We start from the raw sequence: 20,460 nt of genomic DNA on the forward strand, positions 1-20,460 counted from the left end.
TTGCTGCTTGATTTCAGTGGTTAAGAGATTTTGGTTGCAGTAAAAAAAAATGTCTACTTGTGTGTGAATTCATAACCTCGAAAGCTCAGAGCGACTGGTCTTGCTCCCCAGTGTGTATTTTTCTATCTACAACAGTCCAAGGTGAGACAACCAAATAGATACTTGAACACAGGATTGTTTCATTTCCTGTGGTTTTTTTTCTGTGAAAATCTTTCTCCAGGCCCTGGGGAAACACTTATGCATTTTACGTCCGGGATTCATTTATTCAGGGCATCTGAGATCACTGTGAGGAAGAAAGAAGGGAGACTAGGAGGCTCTCCCCTCCCCTCCCCTCCTTCTGATGCCAGTGTCTCACCTGCACCAGGGGAGTCCTGAGCCTCTCTTATCTCCTGCCTCCCAACACTGTTGCAAGTGTCTTCTGACATTCTGTGTCAATGCCCAATGGGCCAAGCCTTCCCAGCAGCTCCAGACTGACCATGTCCTGTTGAACTTGGATGCACCAGGATTGCAAGGTTTGTCACACTCCAACACCCTCCTGTGTGTGTGTGTACATGTGTGCACGTGTGTGCACGTGGGTACCCATGCCGATTTCCCACTGGATTAGAAACTCAGGCAGAAACCCTGTATATTTCCTTCTCTATTCCACAAGCCCAGTGCAGGGCCTGCCACCTAGGAATTCATGCACCAATGAGGGTGAGAAGACTGCTTACAAAAGGGGCTGTGCCCATCAAATGCAGCTGCAGCCAGGGGTCAGCCTCCGGTGGCTCTGCAGGGAGCCCTGTGAGTCTGCCCTTGCTTTGCCTTCCCTCTCCTCTTTCCTTTCTCCTACTTCTGCCAGCTCCCTCCTCAGGCTTCCCTCACTGTCTTCTCTTCCCTCTTGTCCCTCTGTCATGGTCCACAGTGGCATCCTCCTACCCCACTGTCCTGTGTTTTGTTCCTGCTCCTTGTGTGCTAGGTTGCCACCAAAGTTGTCTATTAGTTACAAACCCCAGGGAGAAATCTGATGGTGCTCAGCAGAGAACCCACCTGCCTGCGGCACACATGCACACACACAGGCACACACAAAGGCATATCTGTTTAAATCAACACAAGTATCTATCTGTACACGTGAATATACATGTGCAATTCACATTCACAGGTCCTGGTATAAAGTTGCAATTTTTCTGACTCCTAAAAAAGATGCCAGTTTTAAAACTGTGCATTTGTTGCTTGCAAACTTTATAAATATGTGTAAACCCCATTATAAACAAATTGTGGCTAGCAGATGGCATTTTTATCTACCAGCAATGGTGGCGAGGAGTTTATAAGTGCTTATGAATCCTCTGCTTTTGAATTCACAGCATGGACCCTGGGAACTATGACACAAAGGGGGGTATGAAGACTTCATCATAAAACAGAGGGTGGGGGGGAAGCCACCAATAAATGACAAAAACTCTCAAAGACAATCAGCTGCACCAATATCACCTTGTGTGTTGGAAATGCAAAGGCTCAGGCCTCAGTCCCAATCCACTGAGTCAGGGACGGACGCAGGCTGCAGCATGCGGTAATTAGTGGGTGAACCAGCAAGTTCAGGTGGTTCCAATGCCTGCCTTTCACGCCAAGTTTGTTTACTAAGAACATCTGTCTCTGCCCAAGGACTTCCTAGATGGCGAAGTGTGCTCAGGTGTACTCGGGGATGATCAGAAACTGGCCCGAAAAACAGCCTTCCACCAATGATGGGCCTGGTGAATAGAGGCCCACTTTCCACCTCTGTCCCCTCCACTGGGCTGCTTCTGAGGTATCTCCCAGGCCTCCCAGGGGTGAGGTCCCAGTGTCCACAATCATGGGAACTTGACAGTGCCACCTTACTGTCTCCCTTCCCCACGACTGCTGAGATCATTTCCCAAATAAATTAGATATGCTCGAAGCCTCTTCAGGTTCTGCTTCCCAGAGAACCCCAACTAAGTCAGAGGAAACCGGAGAACCACCCCTTCCCTCTGAATGACTTTCTGCCTTCTGACATGGCGCATGGAGGGAAGGCCGGAGGACAGAAGCACTTGTTGCCATTTTCGTGGGGCTGAGCCTCATGGGCAAGCCCGAGAGGACCTTGGTATGTCCTGCATTCTTTCCTAGATTCATCCACTGACTACGGCCATTTTCCAGAAGGACCCCTAGCTCCAGTTTCCTCATCTGCAAAACATGGGTCCCCTCCAACTGGACCATCCTGTAAAGCTCCCTCGTTATCCTGGAAGAAGCCACCAGGCTTAGGTTTTCACTGTGTTCTGGGAATGGGATTCTCCTCCTTTGCCTTTCTCAGAAAACACTTCAGAAGTTCCACGAGAACCGGAGTGCTATTCTGAAACCCACCGCAGAGCCTTGTCTGGGTGCAGTGATCTATTCTGCAGTCTTTCCAGATCCTCCTACCCACTTCCAATCTGGCTGTCACCGTCCACAGAGAGGGATTTACAGATGGCATGCAACCTCGGGCCACGGAGAGAGAACTGGTGTGCGCTTTTGTGAATGAAGAATCTCAGCAAGTATCTGCTGACACGTCACACATTCATCACCCCGACACTCTCACACGGGGACTCTGTGCAGCCACTAGGTGGTGTGGAGCTAGCCATGGCTCAGAGAACTCCAGCTACTGATCTGCCCCAGGCCGTGTCAGGCCGGGCAGGCTGGGGCTGGGACAGACGGGGTGCCCACCAGATGTCTGCCGTGTGGGCTTCTACTCAGCCCAGCTGGAGTTCATGTGGCAGCCGCTGCAGAGGAAATGAGAACTGGGACTGCCCTGAACCTCACGTAGATAATGGGGTCATCCGAGGGAGAAGAGCTTCATGGCAGCACTGGGCATCTTCAGAACCCTCGAGAGGTGGGGAGGCCAGACACGTGTCAACAAGGACCCTAAGCTGCCGGGCCGTTCTTGGGTCCACTCCTCAAAGGGCCCGTCCCTTCCTCCAAGCTGGGCCTTTGCGTCCACTCATGGCCTATCAGTTTTTGTCTTCATTAAAAATTATCTGTGACTCCCTCTGCCACCAGGCAAGCCTCAAGGACACCATCACACCTGGCCCGACGGGACCTTGCTCCGTTTACCCCCACATCCAAGATGGCCTTAAACAGGACAGTCACTCATGCAGGTTGAGCAGGAACCCCGACCTGTGGTCCTGCAAATGTCAGAAGCCCCACCCACGGTGACTTAAGCTCGGGATTTCAGACTGAGTCATGAGACCCTGTCATCTGTCAGCCGGCTCACCCGATGCCACAGGGAGCCTCTTCAGGGACAGCCGGAATCCAAGGAGACTTGGACCACCATGACTACCCCACAGGAGCCCCAGAGCTTCAGAGGGACAGAGGTGTCATCTGGGTTATTCACCCAGGCGGGCAGAGGTTGGAGCGGGTGGGCATGGGTCTCCAGGGTCACCGTGCCAGAGCAGAGAAGGGCATTTGAAGACGGCTAGACCCCATCTGGCACTCCCAGAAGAAGCAGAGTTCTGGGTGGGGTGGCGGGAGGTGCTCGTGAGAAGGGGAGAGGGCTCTGGCATACTCCCACAGGCCCAGGGTGGCCCGGCACAGACTGTGGCTACTGTGCCCAGGGAGTCAAAGCTCCGTGATGCACCTGGAGTGCTGATCTGCCACGCTGCCCCACCCGGGCAGAAATGCAGTGTGAGATTCACGGGGAAGCAGAGCCCAGGCTGGGGAGGGAGGAGTCTCCATGAGGTGTGCCTCCAAATCCTCAGCTCCAGGCACAGGCTGGCACACGGCAGGGCTCCGGAAATGCCAGAGGAGCAGCACAGCTCTGCTGGCAGCTGGCTGCATGACCTGGAGCCAGCCTCCATGGCCCACGTGGGAGTGAGGCTCCTGGGAATGCCCCATCACATTCCTGGGAAGGAATGTGGCAGAAGAGATGCGATTACCCGTGGGTACGCTACCAGGCTTTACAGAACGAAGGGAACGGAGATTAGAAGATCCCTGTCATTGGCCACATCTCAAATCTGCTTTGAGATGTCGTTGCTAAAAGGGAATGGTGGGTTTTGTTTTGTTTTAACTTGACATTATTTCAGTGTGACCCATCTTGTCATCCGAAATCCAAATCACGTATTTTAAATTAATAGCGAAATGTAAAAAGATTTGATCCCAATACTTTGGATTTTATAAACTGATTTCCATGCAGGAAAAAAATATATATATATGCTGTCTGTCATCCACTAAACCAACACTGACTTCAGCTAAGAGGGCTACTAGAACCACGGACTTCTTACTCCCCCAAGAGGAAAATAAAATAAACCGGTCCTCAGCTTTGGTTTTCTGTGGGGCTAGTGCCGCTGAAAATGAAGATCTGGGCCTTTCACAAGTAGGAGATGGAAAGCGTGTTCAAAGAAGATGATTTCACAGCATTTTTCTGTACAGTAGATGCTCACACTGGAGGATCAGAACAGAATATGTGTGTGCTGGGGACAGCTTCCCAGGGGACAGGCGTGAGCTGCCCCAAAGCCTATGTGGTCACAGGGCAGGAGCCTGAGCAGCTGCTACCAGCCACTTGGTCGGTGCCACTGCCACTGGATGACATGGAGCGGGGTGTCCAGGCTGTGCCTGAAATCAACAGTGTAGGAAGTGCCAGGTGGTCTGCATTCGTGCCAGGCTCTCCAGAGTTCCAATCCACCACAGAACATTCTAGAAGACTGACTCAGCCATCAGCTTGGACTCCTTGGACCCTTGGGACTTACCCAACCCAGCCTCATCTAGTAACTCCACACGTCCCCAAAGCAGAAGTGGAGTTCACACACTCAGCATTAGAACTTCACAAACACGACTCACCAGATACACTTAAGTGGCCTCTTAGTTCCTCTCCAAGCACCTAGTTCTACAGGACCCAGCTCTCGGTTCTACTGGCCAGGGATGACAGGTGCTAACAGGACCTCACCGAGACCAGGGTGACATTGGAGGAGGTGCCCACCAATGACGGAATCACCCAACTGTGTTGGAAAAGACAACAGGGCAATCTCAGCCCCAATATTTTTTAAAAGTCATAAGCATTGCCAACTTCCCAACACCAAAGGATCTATCCGAAAATGACAGCTTTTGATCTGGAAGGAAGAGAGTCAGGACGAAGTGCTGTGGCCTGGGGCACTCACCCTGTCCTCTGAGCCTCTGGGAAGCCTTGTGGGGCAGCAAGGTGGTCACCATCCCTCACTCCAGGGGTGGAACCTCCTCCTGAGCCCATCCAGACCCAGGAGGACCGGCCAGTGAGCAGGTCCAGGGCTGAACTCTGCACACTTGCATGCATCTGCCCTCCCCGCAACTCTGAGACACGTTTTTCCCTCTATTGAAGACACAGGGTGGGTGCGGGGCTGTTTCACCTGCAGCTGTTACAAGCAGCCTGTGGTCAACCCACTGGCTAAGAATTTGCCTCCACTGCCTTCCACACATCCTCATTGGATCATGAGCCACATCTGCCAGTCAAGATCTTGATGCATGATGTTAATTTTGTGCCGTATTTGGCCTTACATGAATCCCGGCACATAACTGGGGTCAAGGGAGACAGGTGCCCATGCTCAGCAGAACCCAGAGGAGCTGAAGCATCTCCTGCTGTCTGGCCAAGCTGCAGCAGGTGGTCCTGAGGTGGAAACCCTGTGCACACAGAGCCCCGCGGTGCAAGGAGCAGGGAAGGCATCTCCCAGGAAGTGGAAGGAGGAGGCCGATTCAGCCAGCCCATCCAGTCTCAGGGCCAAGTGCATAATAGTACTTCAAACGCAGGGGTAGACACTCTTTTGGCAGCTTGCTGCCTTATTCTATTACAATTCTATTTATTATCAAACCTCCTGCTTGCCTTTGTATTGTGCTTATTAAGTAAAACTGCAGGTTACACCTTCCTAGTGAAATTTCCCAGTGGAATAGGTCAGTTGAGTTAAATTTTTGCCTGGACAACTACAGTCAAACTTTTTTTTTTTTTCATTAAAAACATACAGCACAGAACATTAGTCTTACATCATCTTTCTTAGTCTTAAAAAATATAAATATAGAGGGATAATTTGTACAGGATGTATAGGTATGTACACCTTTAATATGCATATGAGAAATTGGGAACAAGTTTATGAAACTTGAACTTGAAGGAAACCTGCCTTTGGGGGCTTTTGAAGAAGGCTCTGTGCCCTCAGGCAGCCACCCCAGTCCCTGGAGTGGGCGACTGTCGCCCCAGGTCCTCCTGACCTGGTGCAGGCGTTGGAAGAGGGCCGGGCCGGCTCACTGCTTCCTCTCCACTGGCTGCTGGAGGCAGAGTTCGCTCCCGGCAGAGACGATGGGCAGGCTGCTTTCAAGGTGGTGGCTGATGAGGTGGCTGATACTGTCAAAGACCCTGTCCTTCGTCCGGATCTGTGCGGGAAGCAAACAGAAAGTTGAGCGTGTCCCATAGACAGAAGAAAAGAAAACACGCTGCATCCAGAGCCACCATCTGAATCGGCCCAAGGGCAGAGGCCTTTCTGGACTCGGGAACCCCAGACTTCAAGATGCCGTCCACCCAGACCCTGGTCACTAAGTGCAGCTGGTCCCTTCAGCCCATTTCATCTGCCCACTCCTCGGAGACAGAGCCCTGAATGTCCCGGCACACTGCTCCGTGGACCCTGTGCACCTTGTTCCTCCATCCTGACCACACTGGGCACAGCCTTCTCCAGACTCTGCAGCCAGGGGCTACCCCACCTCCGACTCCATTCCCTCCCTCACAGAAGCTCCTGCCCTGCACTGGACCGCGGGGTCTAAGGACTCCTGTGCCCTTCTCTCCCACAGGCACAGTTGTTGCCTGGCTGGAAGTGCTTCCCCCTGAGAACCCGGCTCAGCCTCAGCCTCTCGGACAGAACCTCCAGGTGGCCTCTCTCCCTCCACTCCTCCCAGGCCGGCCTGGGTGGGCCTGGCTGAGACAGGGGGGCTGTGCTCTGTGTTCCTGGGCTTTCTGTTCTCGAGTCGAGCACGGTGTGTACCCCATGTACCTTTCCTGAAGATACAAATGGGAGGGAGAAGAAGGGTTAGCACCCTGTTCTGCTCACTGGCCTGTACTGTGGTCCCTGGGGACCATAAGCCACCTCTCCCTAGAGCCAGTGACTTTTATTGCTATACCAGCTCACCTGAGAGCAGCTCAGCTTTGCTCCTTTGAAAAGTGGGAGGTGGGAAGTGGATGCCTGACCCATGTAGCCCTCACAAGCCAGGATGCCCCAGTGCCCTGGCCTCCTTCTGCAACTTTAGGAAATTCCTCTTCACCAGCGTTCATATGAGTTGTCAGGAGCTCACCCTCTCTCTGAGGTGTATGCACTGCAAAGCTCACCCAAGGTGCTCTGAGAAGTGCAAGCCACGTTCTCAGGGCTCTACCAATGAGCAGCTCAAGGTAACAGCAGAAGCTTTGAAATGAGGATATTTTCCCCTACATGAGTTCCCTTCACCTTTCTCTGGAAGCCCTGGAGCAGGAAGAGACTTCCTGAGCTGCAGAGGCCCCTGCTCCGTGGGCATCCAGCCTCACCAATGATGAGATCCGTGGGATGAGCATGGAAACAGATCTTTCCCGCAAGACTTCCCAGCACCTTCTCCTGGAGAAGGTTGTTTAATTCTCTGGAAACTCCCTGGAATTTCTGACCCAAGAAAGACACCCTGGGTGATGCATTGCTAAGTATTTAGAATCTGGGGCACCTAGAAACTCAGAGTGAGAGCAGTATTCTTGGGGTGTTGCCTTAACATTAACCCCTTGTTTCTATTTTTTTTTTAAATAATATGTTGGTTCTGGAGGAACTGGGTGGACGAAGGAAGGACTATGACAGAAAGCGCCTGAAATAGCCAGGCCAAGGCCCAAGCCACCTGAGGGGCATTCAGCAACCCCACGCCCAGGCCACAGCCCAGGACAGTCCCATCAGAAGCAGGAGGAGGGGGTGGTGATGGTCCCACAGTGGTTCCAACAGGCTGCCAAAGCTGAGCACCACCAGGTGGTGTCTACGGTACACAGCTGGCCAACGCCAGCACATGGAACAAGTCGTAATTTACTGTTAAATTAAATAAAAGGGTCAACCACCTAATTCCTCTAAATACTTGCAGCACTTCAATCTGGCTCCTGCCCGGGAAACTTGCAGGCCCTGGAACCATCTGTGTGGGTCCTCACATGGCACTAGAAATGCCAGGGGCTGATTAAAACCACCCAGCCCAAACCTAGGACAAACCTAGGCTCCAGACTCCTAAAAAGATTCTAACCCCGGACAACTGTGCAGGGCTCTGCGTAGCCAAGAGGAAATTAAAATGGAGAGGAAAACCTTCATTCTTATCAGGGTACAGAGAAGAGACCAGAAGAGGCATGTATTTAAAAAGAAGAAAGGTCTAAGATCAGTAATCTAAGCTTCTACCTTAAGACACCAGAAAAAGAAAAGAGCAAATTAACCTAAAGTAATCAGAAATAAAGACAGAAAAAGAGAAATCAGTGAAATTGAAAGCACAAAATGAAGACAGAAAATGAGAAATCAGTGAAATTGAAAGCACGGAATCAATAGAGAAAATCAGTGAGACCAAAATATTAACAGAATTGTTGAGCTATTAGCAAGGCTAAGGAAGATGAGCGGTGGAGGGACAGAAATCACAAGGAAAAATGGAAGAGGGTCACTGATCCCATGAACATTAAATATATGATAAGAGAATACTGTGAACAGCTCTATGCCCATGAATTTGATGAACCTACATGACACAATGGACCAATTCCCTGAAAGACACAATCTGCTAAAACTCACATGAGAAGAAGTAATGCTCTGAATAGGCCTACCCAGTAAAGAAACTGAATCAAAGGTTAATAACCTTCTCAAAAGAAGGCACCCGGCCCAGATGGGTTCACTGATGATTTCTTTTTCTTTTCTTTTTTTTTCAGAAAGCTTCAAGTTTTTTTAAATTTTACTATTTTTTTAAATACACAACAGCAGTGGAATACATTAAAATTCGTTGAGGAAAATTTATACTAACTTTCTAAAATGTCTTTCAGAAGATAGAATCAAAGAGAATACTTCCTGATTCATTCTACGAAGCCAGCATTGCCGTAATACCAAAACCTGGCAAAGGTATTATAGGAAAACCATAGAACAGTATCTCTGATGAACATATATGCAAAAATCCAAAAATATTATCGAATCAGATTCAACAATGTATAAAAATGTATACGTCACAACTGAGGGATTTCAGATGTTTAAAGTTGGCACAAAATTAAGAATCCATATAGTATTTATTACATTAACAAGTTAAAGAAGAAAAAAATCACATGACAATATCAATAGATACAGAAAAAGCATTTGACAAAATCCAACACCCTACATGATTTTTTAAAAAATCTCTCAATAAACTAGGGATAGAAGGGAAGATCCTAAACTAAAAACCTACAGCTAATATTATCACTAAAAGTGAAAAACCAAAGTTTTTCCAGTAAGATCCAGAACAAGGCAAGGATGACCTTTCCAATATCATACTAGAAGTCCCAATGTCTTGCTCAATACAATAATAGAAGAAAAGGTATTCATATTGGCAAAGAAGAAATAAAACTACATTTGTTCACAGACTCATGATTAGTCTCTTAAGAAAATCTGAAAGAACCAACAACCAAAAACACAAAAAAAACCCCTCCTTGAACTAATAAGCAATTATAGTAAGGTTGCAAGTTACAAGTTTAATACACAAAATTCAATCACTTTCCTATATATTTGCAACGAAAGCGTAGAGTTGAAAATTAAACTACAATACCACTTGCATTAGCATCCCCCAAAAGGAAACATATAGGTATAAATCCAACAAAGCATATACAAGATCTATAGGAGGAAACCTATTAAAGTCTGATGAAGAAAATCAAAGAACTAAATATGGAGAAGGTATACAAGGAATTCCAAGGAATTCCATGTTTATGGATAGGAAAACTCAATGTGGTCAAGATGTCAGTTCTTTCCAAATTCATCTCTAGAGTCAATGCAAAATCAATCAAAATCCTTCCAAGTTATGTAGCGTTGGCCAACTTTTTCTAAAGCTTATCTGGTTGGGGGGAAAAAGATCAAGAGTAGCTAACACAATACTGAAAGAGAAGAATTTGGAGAATTGCCTCAGTTCAACTTCAGGAGTTACCACAAAGCTGTAGCAATCAAGACACTGTGGTATTAGTCAAGAATGACAAATAGATCAATGGAACAGGACAGAGAGCCCAGGAACAGATCCATACAAACACTGTCAACTGAATTTTAGCAAGAAGCCAAAGAAACACAAGAGAAACGACAGTGTGAACATCTGTATTGTTATGGATAGGATATGAGGCCCCCCGCAAAAAAAACTCACGTGTAAGACAGTGCAAGATATTCAGAGGTGGAATGATTGGGTTATGAAAACTGTCACCTAATCAGTGGGTTAATCCACTGGTATGGCTTAGTTGAGAGGTAACTGTAGATAGGCGGGGTGTAGCTGGAGGAGGTAGGGCACTGGGGGTGTGCCTTTGGGGTTTATATTTTGTCTCTGGGGAGTGGAGCTCTCTCCCTCTTCCTGTGGCCATGTCCTGAGCTGCTGTCCCCTGTCATTCCTTCCACCATGATGGGCTTCATCTTGGGCCCAGAGCTAGGGAATAGGCTGATCATGAACTGAACCTCTGGAACCGTGAGCCAAGCTAAACTTTTCCTTCTCTCCATCTTTCTTGTTGGGTCTTTTGGTCACAGCAATGAAAAAACTAACCAAAACACAGGGAGAAAAAAAAAACAGTTAATTTATCTAGAGACAGAACTTAAACTCTTTCAAACATTAACTCAAACTATATTACAGACTTCACTGTAAACCACAACACTAGAAATTCAGAAAAAACGGCAGAGACTAAAGGAACCTACGGTAACGGAGCTGCTCTCTGAGGCTGAGTCAAGACATGGTTCTGGAGCTGCGGGATGATACAGAGGGATTGTGGGAAAGTGCCGGAAGGCAACGCCAAGAGCCAGCAACCAGGTGAAGCCCAGAAATACCAGTTTTGGGATTAGAAAGAGAATTAATAAAAAAAACCAGAGCCGGCACATCGTGGCCCAGAGGGAGGGGAATCTTTGCTCCCATAAGCTAAAAGAAAGTTTCCCAAGGAATTTAAGAAAAGCAGGCTCTTCTGTCCAGCAAAATCACAATCTCAGCAGAAAAGGCACTCTGACCCCGAAAAGTGAGCAGGCGCAGGAGAGACCTGGCACGTGCCACCAGCTCTAGTGAGAGTGGAGAGGCAGCACCACCTGAGAAAGCTTCCTTGTTTCAACTTTCTGCACAGAGAATTAGAAATCTTGCAGCTTTCCTTCTCTTCCCCTCCCTCCTCCCTCCCTCCCTCACTCCTCCCTCCCTCCCTCCCCCCTCCCTCCCTCCCTCCCTCCACTGTCGTGGTCTTTTCTTGCACCCAAGACCCAGTGGCCACCTCGGCTTCACTTCTCACTGGATCAGTGGGTGCTCAAGCCATGAGTCAATCTGGGCTCAGGAGCGACACTGGGTGGTGACAGGAGTCACCGCTGCCATGGATCAGTCTTCAAAGAAGAGAAAAGAAAAGGGTGTTTTTATTTGAACACAGGGCAAGGCTGACGAGGTGTGGCGGTGGGTGGGGTTGGAGTCCCCGTGGGACGCTGCTGCCCGAAGCACGCCCTGGCAGGCTGACCACGGCCCCCAGCACACGGACTAGCCCTCTTGGGACTGAGGGTGCAGAACAGTCCTGATCAGTACCCAGGCCACCGGAGGGACTGGGCTGACCACAGGGCCTGCTAGAACTACCCTCCCCTTCAGCACACAGACTCCCCAGCAAGACGGGCCCAGTTTGGGTCTGAGCTGACAGAGAACAAACAGCAACTTAATTGTGTCACAAACCACCTTTTAGCTTAGGGACCCTAAAATCAAAGCCTCGGAGAGAAGTCTCTCCATTTTCAAACACCTCAGCAAGGAGAAAACTGAATGTTTTTTTTTTTTAACTATTATTGTTGCATTAGAGATGATTGTATAAAGTATTTTCTTGTTTCTTACTTTACTATTTGTTGTTTCATAGGTCTATCCAATTTTGTGTATTTTTTCAATGAATTTGAGTGTTTTTCTTCACAAATCTTCTTCTTTCTCATCCACACGTGTTCCCTTCTCTTTATCCTTCTTCTCTGCTCACTTTATCTGTTTCCATTCCCTCTCTCTCTTTCTTGCCTTTCTCCCTTCTTCCAATATAATTTAGCATTAAGTGTGCGGCCATTAATGCCTAACTCTGCAACCTATTCTGTACTCTTTCTAACCCCCTTTTCTCATTGGTTAGTAGAGTTGTAGAATTATGACGTTTCTAAATGTACGATGCTATAATTTCTGCTCTTAGGTTTCCACTGTCACTTATTCTCTTTTCTCAAAGCCGGGCTAGTGGTACAACTAAGCACCTTCATTACACTGATTGGATGCTTTGAAGCTAAGAAATAAACTCAGCTCAGAGTTTATGGTAAAGAGATAACTGCTTCCTAAATAAGAAGAGGAAGAACGTCACAACAGATGTAAGAACAATAGAGAATGTCCAAAAACATGAGGAAACAAACCCCTGAGACATTTCCAAAAGTTTATAACCTCCAATCACTCAATCCACAGATATTGAAGTGATGAAATGCTGGATGGTGAATTTGAAAAGCTGATTGTTAAAATGACTGACCTGTGAATTAAAAGAAGATCTCAGGAATGAACCCAGAGAGCAAAAACAGGATATGAAGGAGCATTTCAGTACAAAGACAGAGATTCCGAAAAAGAAACAATCAGAAGTCTTGGGAATGAAAGCCATAACAAGTCAAGTAAAAAACTCAGTTGAAAGTCTTGCCAACCGATTAGATTAAGTAGAAGATCATCTTGGAGCTTGAGGACAAGGTAGACAGACTTGAACATTCAGATGGTATTAAAGAAAATAATAAGAAACTATGATCAGAATAGATGAGAATAGATGGGACAACATTAAGAGACCAGACGTCAGGCTCACAGGTACTGAGAAAGGAGCTGAGACACAGCTTATTCAGTGAACTAATAGCAGAGAATATTCCACACCTTGGGGTTGAGATGGATATCCAGATACTGGAGGAATTTAGGATCACAGATAGAAAAGACCAGAAAAGAGCCCCCCATTATACATTATAATTACAATGCCAAAATTCCAGGAAAAAAAGAAATAAGTTTAGAAGCTACAAGAGAGATAGCTGGGTTATATTTAAATGAAAATAACAGAAAATTTCTCTGATGAAATCCTTAAGTCCAGGAAGGCTTGGAATGATGTATTTCAAGACCTGAAAGAAGAAAAACAAAAACAAACAAACACACACACACACACACAAAAAAAAAAAAAACCCTGCCAAACAAGATTTCTATATCCAGCAAAAGTCTCCTTCAGAATCATAGAAGAAATAAAAACCTCCCAAGGTAAACATAAAGTAAAGGAGTTCATGACTAACACAAGAGCTCAGGAAAGGATAGGTTTCATCAGAATAGATAGGCAATTAGGATTGAAGCAAGCATTGCAAATAAATCAAAATGACAGGAAGTGATACAGACCTATCTACAATAACACTGAATGTAAATGGTCTAAATTCTCAATTAAAAGACATAGACTATCAGACTAGATTAAAAACCAAGACCCAAATTTATGATATCTGCAAGAAACACATCTCATAGGAAAAAACATCCACAGGCTGAAAGTATAAAGACACAAAGGATATTCCATGCAATAGAAACTGCAAGCAAGCAGGAGGATCTCCTAAATCTGACAAGGAAAACTTCAAACCAAAATTAGAAGAGCCAAAGAAGATCATTATATTCTGGCAAATGAAACAATCCGAAAAGAAAATATAACAACAGTCAATATTTATGCCCTCAATATAGGTGCACCTAATTACATAAAACAAATGTTATTTGACATAAAGTCTCAGACAGATTCCAATACAGTAAAACTGGGTTATTTCAGTACACCTCAATCACAAATAGATAGGTAATTCAGTCATAAAATCAGCAAAGACACTATAGTTAAAACATAATTTCAATCAAATGGACATAACAGGTATCTTCAGAATATTTCATCCAACAACAGCTAAATATGCTTTGTTTTCAGCTATTCATGTAATCTTTATCAAAATAGATCATAATCTAGGCCACAAAGTAAGTCTTAACAGATATAAAAAAAGATGAAATAATTCCTTGCAATCTAGCAGATCATAATGGAGTGAAGTTAACAGTCAACAGCAAGAAAAAACATAGAAACTAAACAAACAAATGGAGACTGAACAGTCCACTTTTGAATGGTGAGTGGATCATTGAAGAAATCAGAGGAGAAATTTAAAATTCCTCAGAATCAAACAAGAATAGAAAAACAATATACCCAAATCTCTGGAACATGGCAAAGCCAGATAGAAGAACAAAGTCAATTGGAATGAGTGTCTACTTTAAATCTGATAAAGATCTCAAAAAAAATCATCTGTATGTCAAGGTGTTAGATAAACAAGCGCAAACTATTTTCAAAACCAGTATAAGCAAAGAAATAATAAAGACCAAAATAATAAAGACCAAAGCTAAAATTAATGGAATAGAAAGTAAACAGATACTAAAAAGGATAAATGAAACAAGAGACGGTTATTCGAAAAGACTGACAATATTGACAAACCCTGAGCCGAGCTAGCCAAAAGAAAAAGAAGAAATAGTGCCACTGTGCCTCAGATTTTCCTATGAAACATAAAGAGGGGTATTTACAAACTCAAAGCCACTATCGCCCTGATGGCCAAACCAGAAAAGGACATTTCAAGGAAAGAAAACTACAAACCAGTATCCTTGACAAAGATAAATGCAAATATTCTTAATAAAATCCTAGCAAATCGAATTTTTAAAAAAAACACATCACAAAGATTAAACCCCACGATCGGGTTGGTTTCGTTCCGGGGATGCACAGACAGTTCAACCTAAGTAAATCAATGAACGTAGTATACCACAGAAACAGAACCAACCGCAAAATGAGGCTCACCTCAGCAGACACAGAGACGGCCTGCAACAAAATTCAACAACTATACGTGACGAAAAAACAAAAAATAAAAATAAAAAAACCCTAAAGAGTCTAAGGACAGGGAAGAACTTGCCTTAACATTGTGAAGGCTGCATAAGACAAACTCAAAGGCAGGACTGTAACAAATGAAGAAAAATAAAGGCCTGTCCTCTAAACACAATAAGGATGTCCACTCTCACCTCTCCTCTTCAATATGGTACTGAAGTTTTACCCAGTGCAATCAGGTAGGAGAAGGAAGAAAAGGGGACTAGAAACAGGAGAGGAAGGAGTCCAATTGTTGTCGTTGGCCGATGAAGTGATCCTTTACTTTAAAAGCTCCACCAGGAAATTTCTAGAGCTGATAAACAAATTCAGCCAAATAACAGGATACAAAGTGAACCTAAAAAGCTAATAGCTTTTTTACACACCAATAGTGGATCTGCTGAGGAAGAAATCGGGGGGGAAAAATTTCATTCACAATAACGTTAAAAAAATTAAATAATTTGAATTAAGTCTAATGAGAAGTAAAAGACCTTTATGAAGAAAACTACAGAACACTGGAAAAAGAAATCAAAGAAGACACTAGAAGACCGAGAGACCTCCCAGATTCAGGTGCAGGCAGAATGAATATGGTTAAAATGGCCAGACTGGGCTGGGATTGTGGCTCAGCAGTAGAGCGCTCGCCTAGCACGGGCGGGACCTGGGTTCGATCCTCAGCACCACATTAAAAATAAAGGCATTGTGTTGTGTCCATCTACGCCAAAAAATAAATTTAAAAACATGGCCATAGTACCAAAAATGATTTACAGATTCAATGCAATCCTCCTCCAAATACCAAAGATATTCTTCTCAGAACTAGAAGAAAAAGAAAAAAAAAAGAACAGTCCTAAAATTCATTTGCTTTCTGGAAGTATGTGTGACCTTCTAAGGACAGGTGGGAGTTGGGGAGGTACACAGTGGGAGTTTGGATGACCCACAGAGCTGCAGGCCTGGTCTGACCTCACTTACTTTGTGCTGAGAGATGGAGGCCACCAGACCAGCCCTTGGGAATGCCAATTGCTAACAGAATCCTGTTTGTAACTTTTGGTGGAACTGTAGGGGAAGTACAGTGGTCCTTCAGCATCCAAAGGGTCGATCCAAAGAGATGCCAAAATCTCTGGGATGCTCAAGTCCCTTCACATAAAAAGGCACAGAATTTGCATAGAATGTATCTATAGCCTCCAGTAGACTTTAAATCATCTCTGGATCACGTATAGTATCTATGACCTTGAAAATGCTAAGTAAATTCTCATTATATTACATTGTATGATGATGATTAAAAAAAAAAGATCTGTGCGTGTTTAGTAGAGGTGCAATTTTATCTTCTGAATATCTGCACTTGGTTGAATCTGCAGACGTGGAACACACAGATACAGAGGCCATCACAATCCATTCCAGCTTTCAAACTGTGTCTCAGGAGTTGGGCCACCAGATAGAATCTCTCTCATCCCTGTCCGAGGGGCTCTCCCCATCTCCCAAACTGACCCCACCTGTGGAAGCCCAGGCTGTTGTGGGCTGTGTGTGACCTCCACGAGTCCTCCAGGTCACCAGCTGATGAGTTCCTAAAGAAACCACAAAGAAGTCCTCATCCAGCTGCCAAACAGGGGGTGCTGGGACCACCACACTCAGTGTCCCCAAGGCCATCTGTCTCCACAGATCCCTGAGTGACCACAGAAGGGAGGACCCGTGTCCAAGGACACCAGCCAGGAACGGTCACAGCTGTTCCACAAACCAACTCCATATTTTTGTAAAACTCCACAAATCAGAGCAAAGTTGGAGAAGAGGAGGAAGTACAGGCAGGAAGTGCACAGTGGACTCTCCCGGGGGCCTGCCTGGGTCCAAAGCAGAGGCCTGATGCTCACCTGCCTTGGGCCCTCCCAAGTGAGGTTCCTCCAGCTCCTGCAAGGTGGAAACTGTGTGCTTCTAGCGCCCCCTTGTGGCTAGAAGGGCAAAATGGTGGGGGAATTTGAAAAATCTCCATTTGGAAGGTTCCTTCAACATTTGTTTAGTCTCTAGAAACATTTTCTTCTTCATCATGGAACAACTTTGTCACACAGAGCCTCATGTGGACACCTAATATGCAAAAGCCAGGAAGAAGGCAGGAGGGGCAGGCCTCAGAGCACTCCCAGGACTTGGAGATGGATCTTCCCACCCAAGATCTCCAATGGATGGGGAAGTCCCACAACTGGCCCAGGGTCAGAGGTGACTGCCATAATCTCCGGGTTTTTTCAATCATCAACAAAGCACAATGCCAACAACGGGAGACAGCACACCTAAATGACCCACTCCTGTGTTTCAGTGGTCACGCAAAGCGATTCTGCTGGACAGAGAACTCTACCCCCATCCCACCCCACAGCAGAGATGGACCGTGATTTTATCAGAATTAGACCCCCTTCTGAAGCCCCAAGCAGGAACCTGCATAACCTCAGGCACTGTCCAAAGGCCTTGACCTTCTCCGGGGATGCAGACTCCTGGGGACGCAGACTCCTGGGGACGCAAGGAGACCAAGATGCAGGGGTGATGGGAGCCACCCCTACCCCACTGCCGTTAGGCACATGGCCTTCTGCATGCCCACTGTGTCCGCCTGGCTGTGGCTCTTCAGCTGAGCTTGCCCTCTTAGGGAGGGAGTGGGCACAGGCTCTCTGAAAGTGGCCCAAGCCATCCTGGAGTGGAGCAGCCGGGGTCTTCGACACAGCCAGCCACCTGCGTGGTGCGATCTGATGGGTCTTCAGGGGCAGCCAGTGTGATAAGGTCTGTCAGCGAGGTCTCTGAGCTGCTTATGATTTTTGTAATCATTTCAGGAAGAGTCTGAAAGTACAGGAAACTCGGATTCTACAGACAAAAGTTGAGTGCGGCGGGAAAGAACCAAGTCCCCGGTATCCAAAAGGCTGGGTTAATTGGGGACCAAAGATTCCCGAGAGCCCAAGGAACAACTCAGAAGTGGTGGGACATGAAAATGACTCAGGGTGGAGGAGGCTGCTCACTTCGTGGCCACTGGTAATGAAGAAGAGAGACAGGGAAGGGCCGGGATCCCCGTCTTCCCTCCAAGGGCATCCCCCGCCCCCACCAATGGCCTCCCTTCCTCCCACTAGGCCCAGCCTCCTGGGGGGTCCACTACCTCCAATAGTGCCCAGCTCTGGACTAAGTCTTTAACACACAGGGCTTTGGAAGACATTCCGGATCCAAACGGTCGCACTGCCTGTTCTCACCTACCTTTCAGAAACTTAGGTAGAAATTAATATTTCCAAGTTCATTTGTCCGCACCTAGATTACCCACTCTGGTGTTTCAGGGATCATGCAAAGCAGGACAGGATCAGAAGGGACTGCCATGCAGGAGAAGGGTCACTGCGCTTGGGCTTGAATCTTGATTCTGCTAATGGGCTCTGTTCTTGGCAACTTGCCTAACACGTCCTTCCCCCTCTTTAAAAGAGTGTGCTAACCAGACCCAGGTTCCTCCACTCGAGTGACATGTGCCCTGTTGGTCTGGTGAAAGCTCCTGCTGGCGACCCCTCACTCGGGGTTTCTGGCCAGCAGGTCTGGGCAGGCTCTGACAATCTGCATGTCTGAGCAGGTTCCAGATGGTTCCAAGCTGCTGGACAGGAGAGCCACTCTGGAGACTGCTGAACTAGCATAAGGGCTCAAAGTCCTGTCCACCTCGTTTTGTGAACTGGAATCAACACACCTGCCCAAGTCATTCAGTCCCTCCCGGGATCCAGAGGGAACAAAGGGCCCTTCTCCACTGACCATGTGAACAGCCTGGTGGGCCCAGCCCTTTCTTCCTGGGTGCACCATGGCACCCGTGCATGAAGCGGGAGTCTGGCTCATGCGCCACCTTCCTTGCCCATGACTCCCAGGAGAAGCATGCTGCTCTTGTGACAAGTGACAGGAAGACAGTTTTGAGTACCTGCTGCATCCTGGCCGGTCCCCTTCTAATGGTGCCCCTGATGGCAAGGACATGACCTTTCTGTGGAGTGTCTGTCATGTGTCCTACTTTACAGATAGGACGGTTGTCATCGTGACAAGATGAACATACACTGGGCACAGGGCACGGCTGGGGGGTGCTCAGGACGTGGTCGCTATTGCTCTTCTCTCACCACACTCCATTAGCCTCACCCTGGATGGGATGTGAGTCCTAGCAAGATTTCAGGCAGGAAGTGACCCGAGCAGGTAGGCGGTGGGGAAGAAAGGACAGCTTTCTGGGTTATTTGGGGGCCATTCGATGAGCATTTGGAAGAGGAGCACACAGAGACAGGATGGGGCAGCTGAGGCTGCCCGCCTGGACTGGGGAAGGACTCCAGAAGGCCCTCCGGCGCCTGGAGTGAGGAGCAAGCTCCCTCTGCCTGCGGCTGGGCTTGCGTGGCCTAGGCAACGTCCAAGTGGAGTCACCTGCAGGCAGGCAGAAATCCCACTAACAAGTACACTCAGTCAGTGACAACACGATTGCAATGACAGAGGGTGACACCAGCGTGGGCAAAGCTGCCCTGATGGAAACCCGGGTTCCCTGGGAACAGCTGGCACAAGCCGCTGCTGCCCTTTCTCTAACTTCCTGGCTTTGGGTGGATCCACTGGGGGACCCTGCCCCCTCCCAAGATCCCAGAGCCTGAGCCCAGACTAAGCAGCTGGGATGCAGATCAAAAGCAGAAGCCCTGCCCCGGCCTCTCCTGGGTCCAGAGGTCCTTCCAGGAGGCAGTGATTGGGCACAGTGCTGACCCCACCCTCCCTCTCCATGCAACAATGTCAGGCATGCGGCCTGAGACCTGGTACACCCATTGCTCGCACCCTCCTCCCATTTCCCCCAGATTGTGGGCTTGACCCTGAGTCTCTGCAGGGGCGTGGAGGGGTGGGGGTGGGGGGCCTGATGTTCGCCCCCCCTGCTCCCCTGGGCTCTCTGAACAGGAGGTCCTGGAAGGAGGAACTGGTCTGGTTCCCTCCCCAGCCCCTTTCCTTCTGGTATAATTTCCCAGGCACTGAGAAGACCTCATCACCCCCAGCTCTGCTCAAGAGTCTACAAAGTCTACTTCTGACAATAGAGAATATAAGAAGATACATAAATAAAAATAAGAGAACTGCCCCTGGCGACCCAACAGGAAATTCATAGAGAACCATCTCCAACCAGACCCAGAGGAGAGAATCTGTGGACACATTATCTCCAACCTCCCCCAGGGGCTGGGCGCACTGGCCCTGGGCATGTGCATCATTTCAGAGAGAAGGAGAGGGAAGATGCTAAAATCTAGCTGTTTGTGTGTCTTTCATTTTGCCTGAGTTTGAAATCCTTCCTGGAATATACGGTGTGTGGAGCCCTGAGAATTCAGGACCAGTTAGGAATTCCCCTACTCCCCTTCCTGTACCCAGCAGAGACAAAGGAAGAACCAACTTGTAAAAAGAGAAGGAGGGAAGAATGTGGGGGACGGGCTAACCAAAAGCCA

The 20,460-nt window shown here is 47.4% G+C and overlaps 1 protein-coding gene across 2 annotated transcripts in view; it reads right to left on the reverse strand.

The window, feature by feature from the left end:
• Positions 1 to 5,954: 5,954 nt before the first annotated feature.
• Shc3 (SHC adaptor protein 3) overlaps positions 5,955 to 20,460 on the reverse strand; it is a 173,248-nt gene continuing 158,742 nt past the window's right edge. For both annotated transcript variants that reach the window (XM_078030657.1, XM_078030658.1), the window contains exon 12: positions 5,955 to 6,348. In XM_078030657.1, coding sequence (XP_077886783.1) covers positions 6,220 to 6,348 — 129 coding nt within the window. In that variant the 3' untranslated portion in view covers positions 5,955 to 6,219. The remainder of the gene's footprint in view (positions 6,349 to 20,460) is intronic.

The sequence above is a fragment of the Ictidomys tridecemlineatus genome, chromosome 13, assembly GCF_052094955.1.
Source record: "Ictidomys tridecemlineatus isolate mIctTri1 chromosome 13, mIctTri1.hap1, whole genome shotgun sequence".
Taxonomy (NCBI): Eukaryota; Metazoa; Chordata; class Mammalia; order Rodentia; family Sciuridae; genus Ictidomys; species Ictidomys tridecemlineatus.